General features: G+C 39.8%; 1 protein-coding gene across 18 annotated transcripts in view; it reads right to left on the reverse strand.

Moving 5' to 3' along the window:
• LMO7 (LIM domain 7) overlaps positions 1 to 12,484 on the reverse strand; it is a 223,679-nt gene that overhangs the window by 64,679 nt on the left and 146,516 nt on the right. For 17 of the 18 annotated variants that reach the window (XM_033177537.1, XM_033177536.1, XM_033177532.1 and 14 more), the window contains 2 exons: positions 2,226 to 2,256; positions 908 to 1,021 (listed from right to left, as the gene is read on the reverse strand). In XM_033177537.1, the coding sequence (XP_033033428.1) occupies positions 908 to 1,021; positions 2,226 to 2,256 (145 nt within the window). Of the gene's footprint in view, positions 1 to 907; positions 1,022 to 2,225; positions 2,257 to 8,967; positions 9,210 to 12,484 lie in introns of those variants that run through there. The other variant, XM_033177534.1, reaches the window with a different exon arrangement.

Genomic DNA, 12,484 nt, shown 5'->3' on the forward strand with positions numbered 1-12,484 from the left:
ACTTTCTTTCAATCACAGCAACTAATATTTATTGCAACCTTACAATGTGCTAGAGACTAATGCTAAATGCCTTACTGGTGTGGTATCATTTAACCATTAGAGAAACCCATGAAGCAATGAATACTAATTAGATGATGAAATACCATTGTGACTACACAAAAGGGCTCTTCAGAGTCCTACAAATTTCCCTGAATAAATACCCCTACCCAGAGAAATTCGTTTTTCCCATGTGGATCTTATAAATGAAGATTTGGCAGAACTACGGTCAGTCCTGGCACTTGGCTCTCTGCAAATAGTCCTCAAGCATTCAAAAGGCTGTCACATTGATTCCAAAATATGAATGACTAGAAATGTGTATAAAACAAAGGATTCTAACTTAAAAACCTTATATCAAGTTCCAGTTAACACCATGCCCTACTCTTTAGGAAACAGAGGCAACATGGTAGAATTGTGGGGATATGAAAGTGTGAGCATTAAAGACTATCATTTATGATACGAATACACTACTACAAAGAAATTGAGTAAATTCCATGCGTGTTAACAGTCCAGGAAGCACCTCTCTACTACAGGTTGAGTTTACAATGAGTATACAAATACTTAAGCTACATAAAGTGTGTAAGGAAGGAAACCAATGTATGTGTCATCAAATTACATATAATTAAAAGGTAAGCAAGTCTCTCTACCTTGGAAATTGCTCTGGATTAGATCCAACTCACTCCTTGATGGCAGCATATAAAGCCAGTAAATGAGTAACATTCCTCTTTACTCAGTCCAATCGAGAGTGGGACAAAGAGAGTCGGAGTTGCCATATTTGTTATAGAGGAGAAGGAGAAGAAGAAGAGAGGAGGAAGGGAAAGTAGTGATACTGTATTACAGCAGTAATCTCACACAGATGTAGTTTACTTACCTTCGTCAGAGCTTGTCCTAAAAGATTCTCAAACGCTTTCAAATTAAGATGGGGACCATTATAGTATGGGTTGCTTTGTGCTTTTCTTCCCAGCCAGTACAATGTTATCAAAACCTTAAAAAATAAAAAAAAAAAAAATCCATGAATAACAAGATCAGTCGATTAGCAACCAACTGCAAGCTCAAATGTAGGTGAGTACTGTAGATAAATGATAGCACATATTACTCTGTGGGTGAAAAGTAGACTTTCTTTTAAGTTTATGGGAAAGGGGAAAGGCATTAAAAATCTTAATTTTTCTTGCTAAATTTTCCTGTCTCTGAGCAAGTTCTTAGACCAAAAGTCCAGACTCCAAAAGGTAATCATGCATATACTCTACTAGTGTATATGAAGAGGGAAAAAAATAAAACACAAATGAAACTTTTAAAGCAATCAATATTTTTTCATTGAACTTACAGAACGATCACCTAAACATCAATAATTCTCAGCTTCCTTAATAAGGATGTTAAACTTTTTAATAAAGCTGCAACATTTTTAGATATTCTTGCAATTTCCATAAAATATTGTAAGACATATGAGTCTACATTGATCAATTACCCAGAGCCCTTAAACATTCAGTGCTTTTCCTTAAAGTCTAAATTGGTAGTTTCCTATTTACTTCCATAAAAATCTTAAAATATGTTTACTTGCCTTTAGCATATTACTAACACATAACAAACAGCTTCCTAAATGTAACCTATCCTCTTATACCACTCTAACCAAATGCTTTTAAATTTTATTTTATTTTAAGTTCTGGGACACACGTGCAGGATGTGCAGGTTTGTTACACAGGTAAACGTGTGCCATTGTGGTTTGCTGCCCCTATGAACCCATTACCTGTCTATTAAGTCCCACATGCATTAGCTATTTATCCTGAGGCTCTCCTTCCCCTCATCACCCGATAGGCCCTAATGTGTGTTGTTCCCCTCTCTGTGTCCATGAGTTCTCATTGTTCAGCTCTGGAATACTATGCAGCCATTAAAAGAAACAAGATCATGTCCTTTGCAGGGACATGGTCAGAGCTGGAAGCCATTATCCTCAGCAAACTAATGGACGAACAGAAAACCAAATACCACATGTTCTCCCTTAAAAGTGGGAGCTGAACAGTCTAACCATATATTGTAATACATATATTTAAACATATCTACTGTTTGTAACTGGTTTGTAACCAAAAATTTAATTAGAAAAGAGATGTAGAGTATAATTTTAGATTCACTGCCTTCTTACAGAACACGGAAGTGAAAACCACTTATAATGCTACATTAAGATAAATGCATCTTACATTTTTCACTCTCCTATCAGTCTCTTCTTGCCTGTAAAGAAAGAAAATATCCATTAGGTAATATCCGTGAACCTTAAATTATTAATTATAGCTAGAAAAAAACTCATTTTTATTCTAAAGTTCTATGAATATTAATATCACATGGAAGTTCAAATCTCTTAGAGCTCATATTATCTCCATCAGAAGAATTTTTCCATATTCATTGATTCGACAAAAGTATAATGCATTGACTTTCTGTATTCACTGATATTCATTAATATAATTGTCAGTTTTCTATAAAAAGCAGTGCTGTTTTTTCATTTTATTCATTTTAGTATAATTTTTAAATACGTTATATGCATTTTTTGTATTTCCTTCTTAAAGTTTAAACCCAATGAGGGGGGATCAGTGTGCTCATGAAAGAAAAACTGGGAAATGGGGGAAAAAAAACCTTAAAAACACAAAGAGGCCGGATGTGGTGGCTCACACCTGTAATCTCAGCACTTTGGGAGGCCGAGGCGGGTGGATCATGAGGTCAGGAGATCGAGACTATCCTGGCTAACACGGTGAAACCCCATCTCTACTAAAAATAAAAAAAATTAGCTGGGCGTGGTGGCGGGCGTCTGTAGTCCCAGCTACCCAGGAGGCTGAGGCAGGAGAATGGTGTGAACCCAGGAGGCAGAGCTTGCAGTGAGCCGAGATTGGGCCACTGCACTCCAGCCTGGGTGACAGAGCGAGACTCCGTCTCAAAACAACAGCAACAACAACAGCAAACAAACAAACAAAAAACATACACACACAAAGAAAAATAAAAGCGACTTTGCACTGAGGTTTTTTTTTTTCCATCATCCATAAGGTTTTTAATCCAAGTTCTCCAGAGCAAACTGCTCAGAGACTTTGACCCTGCAAATGTTGAAAAGTGGCAGTTTAAAAAACAGCCATGAACCTCTGCCTGAAGAAACTTCACTATATTATAAGAATCATGGATTTTTGCTCACATATGAAAGGGCATGATACTTATGGGAGAAGTTAAAAAGAGGCAGATGTCACCACAGTGTTGAAGAAGTAACAAAATGCTTCTTCACAAAGGGATGGGTCATCCTAAAAAGAAAGCACTTCCCCTCATTAGAGACACTTAAGCAGGATCGGTGTGAATTCAGAGACTTGTAGAAGCCTGAGTGAGAAAGCTTCTAAGTGGCCTGTCCAGTCTAACAGTACAGTAGTATATTTCAAGATAAAATATACACACATCTATATATGCATGTAGAAGACATCAACATAAAACACATATATATTCATATATACAAAGAAAAAATAAAAGGAGAATGTGAGTACACAGAGACAAATTTTTAACTTAACTTTCAAAGAATGAACAAGGCAACTAAGACCATTCCTTTCCAGAAAACAAACATGTACTGAAATGAACCTAAGAATAGCATGCACCTCTCACCCACCTCCCAAAAGAACTCTCACACTACTGATGGAAATGTAAATTGGTACAACTACTTAAACTCTTAAGTCACTTGGTAATATGTATTCAAGCTAAATACATTGGTATTATACAACCTAATAATTCCATTCCTAGGTATATATCCAACATAAACGCTTACATATGTTAACAAAAAGTTATATACAAGAATGCTTATCACAGTACTATTCATCACAAGAAAAACTAGAAGCAGGGTAGATGTCTTTAACATTATAATAGATAAATTATGGCATATCCACATAATGAAATATCATATGGCAATGAAAATAACCTTCAACTACATTCAACCACAAGTTCAACCTCTCAAATAATGGAAAGAAAAAGAAGCCAAATGCAAAAGAGTACAGGTTGTATTATTCTATTCATATAAAGTACAAAGACAGGCTGAACAAAAAAATGCTGTTAGAAGTCAGGGCAGTGGTAACCCTTGCGGGAAGAGAATGACAGAAGAGATTAGAAGAGGATGGGGCACTAGGATGCCAACTGTTTATGCTTCGATCTGGAAGCTGGCTACCTAGGTGTGCTCAGTTTCCAAAAAGCATTTACGTTGTACATTTATAATATGTATACTTTTCTGTATATTATCCTTCAAAAAAGTAAACAAGTAGAATAAATTCCACAGCCCATGTGCTCAAACCATAGCTTATCTCCTGAGTAAAAAGAAAATTATCTTATAAAAATCCACAGCATTGGCTGTGTGCAGTGGCTCATGCCTGTAATCCCAGCACTTTGGGAGGCTGAGGCAGGCACATCCCCTGAGGTCAGGAGTTCGAGACCAGCCTGGCCAACATGGGGAAACGCCGCCTCTACTAAAAGGACAAAAATTAGCCAGGCGTGGTAGTCGGTGCCTGTAATCCCAGCTACTCAGGAGGCTGAGGCAGGAAAACAGCTTGAACCCAGGAGGCGGAGGTTGCAGTGAGCTGAGATTGCGCCACTGCATTCCAGCATGGGCGACAAGAGCAAGACTCCATCTCAAACAAACAAACAACCCAGCACTTTAACTTAGAAGTAGTAAGTGGGGAAAGTCACTAGAAACTGACAACAAAAAATAGCAGAGTTGCAAATATATAGCCCCTTTTTTAGACTAATAACCAACATACACATATCAAACATTAAATTAGCCACAGCACAAAAGAACCATCAATGTCCAAGACAAAGAATGCACTGGGCTGAACATCCTTCCACTTTGATCATAAGCACACTCAAGGCAGAAGGAAAAACAGAGCTCTCTTGAACCCCTGACCTCATTTCCACACTCCTCATAAAGGTTTCTAATCCAACACACTCATTTACTTTTCACTTTTTATCATGATAAAACAATCATTGGAAATACAAGGGATATCCTATTCTGTGATAAACACAATAAGCAGTGACCTTTCCATTATTACCTTTTACTCACTTTACATTCCCTTCTAAATATGAGCATTTATAACATGCTCTTGGACATGATACATGGACCAGCCAAATTAGTGTCCTATCTCTGAAATGCAATGCCAGGAATTCAAGTAGTCAATGATTTGCTGGAGTAAACAGAGTTTACTCTCTCACATACAAATGTATCCCACTGCATGGAAGTCGGTAACCAAGCAGCTCCTTTGCCTGTCATGTGGCCACAGGGCATAACCCAAAGTCCTTTAAAATAGAACTACTGCAATGGTGAAGGGGAAGTTCACAGTAACGCGGGTAACACACACACTCCATGAACCAGCCAACTGACTGCACAACACCTCAGAATGAAATATAAGACAGCCTTAGCTCCAAAGTTGGATAATTCTTCTATAACAATTTCAAAGTTGACATGGTCTGATACCATCTTTAAGTGCATGGGCTTTGGAGTCAGATCTGGGTCTCACTGTGTTCATGGGGCAATTTACTTGACTTTCAAAGCTTTGGTTTCCTTCTGGACAAAGCAGGGACAATGCGCTCTGTTTCAGTAGATTAGAAGGACATTTCTTTCTAATGGTGAAGTGATCATCAAGAAACAAGCCAGGCACAGTGGCTCATTCCTGTAATCCCAACACTTTGAAACACCTAGATGGGAGGATCGCTTGAGTCCAGGAGCTTAAAATTAACAGCCTGGAAAACATAGCAAGACCCTGTCTCTTAAACAATATAAAAATTAGCTAGGCACAGTAGCACATGCCTATAGTTCCAGCTACTTGGGAGGCTGAGGACAGAAGGATCTCTTGAACCCAGGAATTCAAGACTGCAGTGACCTATGACCACACTACTACACTCCAGCCTGGGTGACAAAGTGAGACGCTGTCTCAAAAAAAGGAAGAGAAGAGAGGAGAGGAAAGGGGCAGGGTCGGGGGAGAGGGGGGAAGAGGGAAGACAGGGGGACACGGAGGAGAGGGCAGAGGGGGGACGGGGGGAGAGGGGGAGGGGAGAGGCAGAAGAACCCATACCTGCATTGAAACCCAAATCTACAATAAAAATGGGTACAGATGAAATATTAATAGTTTCAAAAAATACCTATCTTGGGTATGTTGATAGCCCTTACTCTACACTATGATCAAAGAACAACAATTCTTTGAATAAAGAATTATTACAAGGCTGGAAGCTATGTGACGGCAAGGCCCATCACTAGGCCCCAATATTTAGAATTGCAGCTAGCCCACCTGACACACCCAATCTCTCATCCATGCTTTATTTTTGTATTTATAGCCATCTACTCTATGCATTTTTTCCTCTCCTCTACCTGAATTCAAAAACTTTTGTGATTTTGTTCACTGCCATATTCCAACTGCCTTAAGACAGGGTCTACCACTTGGCAAGCACATAAAAATATTTGATTAAAAATGCCTCGCACAGTACATGGCACACAGATGCTCTCAAACTCTGGTTAAATAGTTTATTTAACCTATAGAAATGTAAATTAGCAAGAAAAAGCCTGAAATGATAAAAGCTCAGGGGACAATACTCATACGATGTCAGAGAACAATTACATTGCATTAACCTACTTAAAATATGTCCAATTTTGACTCAAATTGTATTGATACTCATAATTATGCTTCTTACTAAGCTGTTATCTTTAAATTGCAATAAAATGGAATTCTTTAGAATCAAATCAATAATCCCTCCAAAAAACAGATACAGAAACAAGGATCAAAGTGCTTTGTACAAACTTCAAAGGACTGAATACAAAGCTTCCATGCTGGTCTATGTGATGAAAAAGCTTCCTAACAGAGCTCTGAAAGGCAGAGCCCAAAGAACCCATACCTGCACTGAAACCCAAATCTGCATTAAAAATGGGTAGATATGTGGGAGGCAGAGCTTGCAGTGAGCTGAGATCACACCACTGCACTCCAGCCTGGGCAACTCCATCTCGAGAAAAAAAAAAATAAGGGTAGATATGAAATATTAATAGTTGCAAAAAAAATACCTATCTTGGGTATGTTCATAGCCCTTACTCTATACTTGGATCATACATTAACTTTTAAATGTTTAATATTTAAGAAATAGCAAATATAGCATAGATATAATATTCCACTCTATTAATGGAATAGCTCTGATGATTCCTTTGCTTCCTGGCAAAGGGCCAGAAACTATAAGCCGGTGCACCACAGACATCTGAGCTTTCTGCCAGAGAGTAGGAACAAGGGAGCCCCAAGCTCTCAGGTGAACTCATCCAGCTATAATCATCTTATCCTAACTGCTACTATGTTGCCTTAGAACCAGGAAGCTCTAGGTCTGATTCTCTTTTCTTTATCCAAAGGTTTTAAAATACTAGTAGCAAATCAATCAAGAACTATTATTTCTAACCAAAGGACCGGGCGGGGGGGGGGGGGGGGGGGGGGGCGGCGCGGGGCGGGGAATGTCCACACAGATGCTGTGGCTCTTCAGGGATCCCAGACTGGGTCCTTCCCTAAGGAAGAAGCTTGGTCGAGTGCAGGACTTTAGGGTTCAGACCTCCAGTGTGTCAATTCTGGCTGCACTTCCACTAGCTGTGAGAACTTGACTGCATCACTTCACTGTCTCCAAAGCCTCACGTGTAAAATTGGAACAACAGTACCAGCCTCACTGGGCTTTAGTGAGAGATTTAAAGAATGCTTAATCAAAGCAGAACAAGTGAGTGAGACAATTCAAGGCTATTCCTTAAAATTATCCACCTCAACCAAACTACTAGGGGACAGGGCAGTGGCTGGAGGACAGTCAACTCCACCCCTTCCACCCTCCACACACAGTTTTCCTCCTCAGAAGAGAAATTTCTGTGAAGAATAATTCAAGGCACTCTTTTATGTTACACTTTCCTTGCCCTTTTGCCATGGAAGGCTTTAAACAAGGGTAAGAAATAATATCTAGAAGGTTCAACCAAGAGCAAGGCACACTGGCATGGTATTATCATTGTCCAAACTTTCAGTGTTGACCCCAAGCCAGCCCTCCCCACACATCCTTGGTTTACCAGGGCCTGCCTTAGCCAAATACCCTTAAATTTTCCAAAATCTGAGGAAAAAGGTGCCTACACAGCCAAAATCTATCTTCATTTATGATCAAGTTTGGGAATAAAGTGCTAATGGATGAGATTATAGTTTTACCACAGTGCACCAGCCAGTTACGTTCTAGGGCTAGGGCTGCATCAAAAATATTTCCAAATACCTTCTGTTTATCCAAGGAGCTAACTCTGGGCCCATGCACATGCACCCAGCATCGCCTTCCCCAGAGTATGTTTGGAGCATACTCTAAGGAGTCTGCGTGTGGGCACCGACAGCAGGGAGCTGGAGCCACGCTGGCCACATGGTTGTATCCCAGAGTCCATCAAAGGTCTAGCTAAGAACAGCCAAGCATTTAAATGTTCACATATGAGCTACCAAAGCCATTCACAGAACCAGCTCAGCAGATCGGGGCCAAGACAGACGGAAGAAATTTTTCCCCACATGGGAGTAAAGCTTCATAGAATTTGCCACAGAATCCCACTGCTCTGTGTTCCTCTCGCATGTCTTAGTATCCCTCTTCCTCAAGGTACCAGCATTCTCATTTGCAACATTGGAAGGCCTGATCTCCCCGTGCTCTGCCTGAATAACATAACCTCCTAGGAGTTGAATTCTTTATGTTCCAAAATCATCTCTTCTCCCCAAATCCCAGCCCCTATCCTGTCCAAGCCAACCTTGTTTAAGATCAAATAGTTTTCTGACTGAATCATTATACAGGGAAACATGTATGATTAAAAGCTCAAGCTGGAATTGTTGACAGAGTGGGAATGCTTTTGTCCAAAGAATCTCCGGGGAAGATTTATCCATATCCTAATAGAAAAGGTAAGAAGTTTGAACTCACCTGCCCCCACACCCAGCTTCCAGCCCATGCCTCCATGGTTAATAGGGAATCTGAAATTCTTAGGGCTCGAGCAGAGGTAATTGCCCAGTTCAAACTCCACCCTGCTACCAGAATAAGTATCCGCCTTGCTTTGTTGCCCAGAACAACTGCAACTCATGAGTGATTCTGTCCCCAGGCCTCTACTTCCTGAGTCCACTTCCCAGAGCAAGGCGTGGATTCTTCCTACGGACCCAACCCTTCAAAAGTCAGTTCTAGCCCTGCCCTGCCCTGCCCTGGGTGGCACCAGCTGACCTGGGAGTTGCCTCTTGGGAAACTGGACTGATATTAGAAGAGCTAGGCTCACAAGATACTTGGTTCCTCTCCAAGCCACTAAGTAATCTCTGCTCTCCAGTTGTTGCTTATGCAGTTTGGCCACCTGTTCACAACTTTTAAAAAAAATCAAGAAATGAGGCCCTGAATCATGATTTCATAAGCAGTCACAGGAAGAAAAAGTATATGGACCACATCTGGTTTAAATATGTAAGATATGTCTGGGGCAAGAGCGGATGCACGTGTGGCAGTGGGAGACAGTAGGGAAAATTCAAAGCAGAAGGTTTTCTGAGGACAGAGCAGTGGGTTGTTTTTTGTTTTTTTGTTTTTCGTTTTTTTTTTTTTTGGCAGAGTTTTGCTCTTTTTGTCCAGGCTGGTGCAATGGTGTGATCTCAGCTCACTGCAACCTCTATCTCCCAGGTTAAAGTGATTCTCCTGCCTCAGCCTCCCAAGCAGCTGGGATTACAGGAGCCCGCCACCACGCTCGGCTAATTTTTTGTATTTTTAGTAGAGATGGGGTTTCACCATGTTGTCCAGGCTGGTCTCAAACTCCTGACCTCATTTTCATATATGCAACAAGCCAGTCTATCTCCAAATGGGAGAAAAGTGTAGGTGTCATAAGAAACCCTAAATGTACTAAGTGAAATTTTAGGAGACATAATGAGAAAATAATTTCTAATACCACTGTCTCTAAGGGAAGGGGTCATTGCTCTTCAAAACCTAGGAATCAAAAAAGGAATTTAGGAATACATCAGGTACTGGCTTCTTGTTCCACTAAATGAGGTTCTATTGTTCTATTAATGGAAGCTCATCCATCACATTATTTAAAATAGAGAAAAGTGCAATCACTATTCTCTCATCACTGTGTCAAACAAAAGAGATATGTGAATAAAACAAGTTGAAGATGAATTCTTAGATTATTTCACTTCTTTCCTTCTCTCAAAAAAAGCAAGCTGCATTAAAAAGAAAAGTAAGAAACAGAACCTTCCTCCTTCCCTCCCACCTTCATTCCTAAAAATGAAGCTGCATTCCATTTGACAACCTCTCAGTGACGTTAGAGGCGTGTGACTCATTGGTTTTAATCTGCCATTGCTACAAACACGCTATAATCATTGTGGACACTATTAAAGTGACACTTGAGAAAATAACATCATCCCCGGAGACAATTAGTGAGCCCAAATACATGAACCTGACAATTTCTGTACTTACTTATTTGAGAAAAAACTTAGAAATTCAACACTTTGCCCTAGCAACATAATGCTTATTCCAATCTTGACAAGTGAATAAGTACCCTCTTGTTAAAAATAATTTGTTATTAAATTTCACAGCTCTCCCACACATTACTAACAATAGCACCGTTTCACTTGAAGAGAAACAAACAACACACACATGCATTCAAAGACACCGGCACACAGTCCCACTTAAGTAACACAACAGAGGAGTGCCGCTGCAGGAGCCGAAAGGTAGGTTTAATCCCTAACCCTCTCAACCAGAGACTTATAATGCTTCTTTTCTACTTTTTGTAAAATGCCTGTTACTACATAAAGCTGACTTCACAACTGAGACTCACCTGTATCTCCTCGTTAGATGGTAAACCAGAAACAGAGTGCATATTAAGGTGACTACTGAATACAGAATTTAGTATCCACGATGTATGATCTGTTTATTAAATGGAGTTATGACATTCGGTGATGTAAAATGTGTTGAGGGAGAGACTAGATGTCAACCGAATAAACTTACACATGATTTTTCTCCTGTGATTAATAAAGGCAATTATTATATTACATAATTAAGTATAAAGTAGGACTTAAACAGATCACAACCAGAAAACACTTCATTGATACTATGTCCTTAAGATTTTTAAACTGATCTTCCAAACAGTTTAAAAGGTGACAATGCTAGGTAACTGCAGCAATGAAAACAATAGGCTTTGGTTTTAGACATGTTAAGTGTGAAACGCTTAACGTAAAAATGTTGAGTAGTTAACTTGGTAATTAGACATTCAAATAAGATACTCAAGGTGGAAATTTAGACTAGAGACATAATCAGTGGAGTTGTCAGCATAGAGATGAAATATAACCTCATAAGACTGAATGGAATCACCAAGAAAATAAGTAGAGAGAGGCTGGGGGCGGTAGCTCACGCCTGCAATCCCAGCACTTTGGGAGGCCAAGACGGGCAGATCACAAGGTCAGGAGATCCAGACCATCCTGGCTAACACAGTGAAACCCCATCTCTACTAAAAATACCAAAAAAAAAGAAAAAAAAAAATTAGCCGGGCATGGTAGCGCAGCCTGTAGTCCCAGCTACTCGGGAGGCTGAGGCAGGAGAATGGCGTGAACCCAGGAGGCGGAGCTTGCAGTGAGCGGAGATTGTGCCACTGCACTCCAGCCTGGGTGACAGAGCGGGACTCCGTCTCAAAAAAAAAAAAAAGAAAAGAAAAGAAGTAGAGAGAGAGAAGCAGTCCAGGGATTGAACCCTCACAAACCCAACACTTAAGGGTTAAGAAGTAGGGGAGAAACCAGCAAGGCCAACAGAAGGGACACCCAGAGTGGCAGGAGTGACCACCACAGCATAGGCAAGCAAGACACAGACACTTTATATCAATCATTATCTGGGCTATTCTACATTATGTCCTTTAACCCGCACAATAATGTAAAGATGTTGAGACTAGTCAGAGCCAACAGTGCTATTGAGAGGTAGAGCAGATGAGGGGTGAGGATGAACTAGTGGATCATCTTCTTACCCATCTTGACATCTCACACACACATTCACACTACACACACAATTACTAAATTACTAGTGACTTCTCTTCAAAGGAGGACAAAGAGTAGAGATGAGTATTAACATCAACAAAAATCTTCTCCAAATATTCCTGAAGATACAACTTAAAAGAATATTAAACTAGACATTTCAGGTGTCCTTCCAGATTTGATCCCATGCTCAAAACCAATATAAAATTTGATAATATAAATCTTTTAGATTTTAGGATCATGATATTGGAATAAAAATAAAGTTGCCTGGTTATACATTTTCATCCAACTGTTTCTCAAACTGTACCATTTAACAGGAGAAACTCGCAACATTTTAATAGGTCTGAAGGTCAAAACATTTTTAAGAGTACTAATTCTATGCTGTCCTCTTGAATACACATACTAGCAAATTAAAATTATGAGAAGTCCTATAACAAAGACTTATTTTACTTACA

This window comes from Trachypithecus francoisi, unplaced genomic scaffold, assembly GCF_009764315.1.
Source record: "Trachypithecus francoisi isolate TF-2019V2 unplaced genomic scaffold, Tfra_2.0 Lachesis_group18, whole genome shotgun sequence".
In the NCBI taxonomy this organism is placed as follows: domain Eukaryota; kingdom Metazoa; phylum Chordata; class Mammalia; order Primates; family Cercopithecidae; genus Trachypithecus; species Trachypithecus francoisi.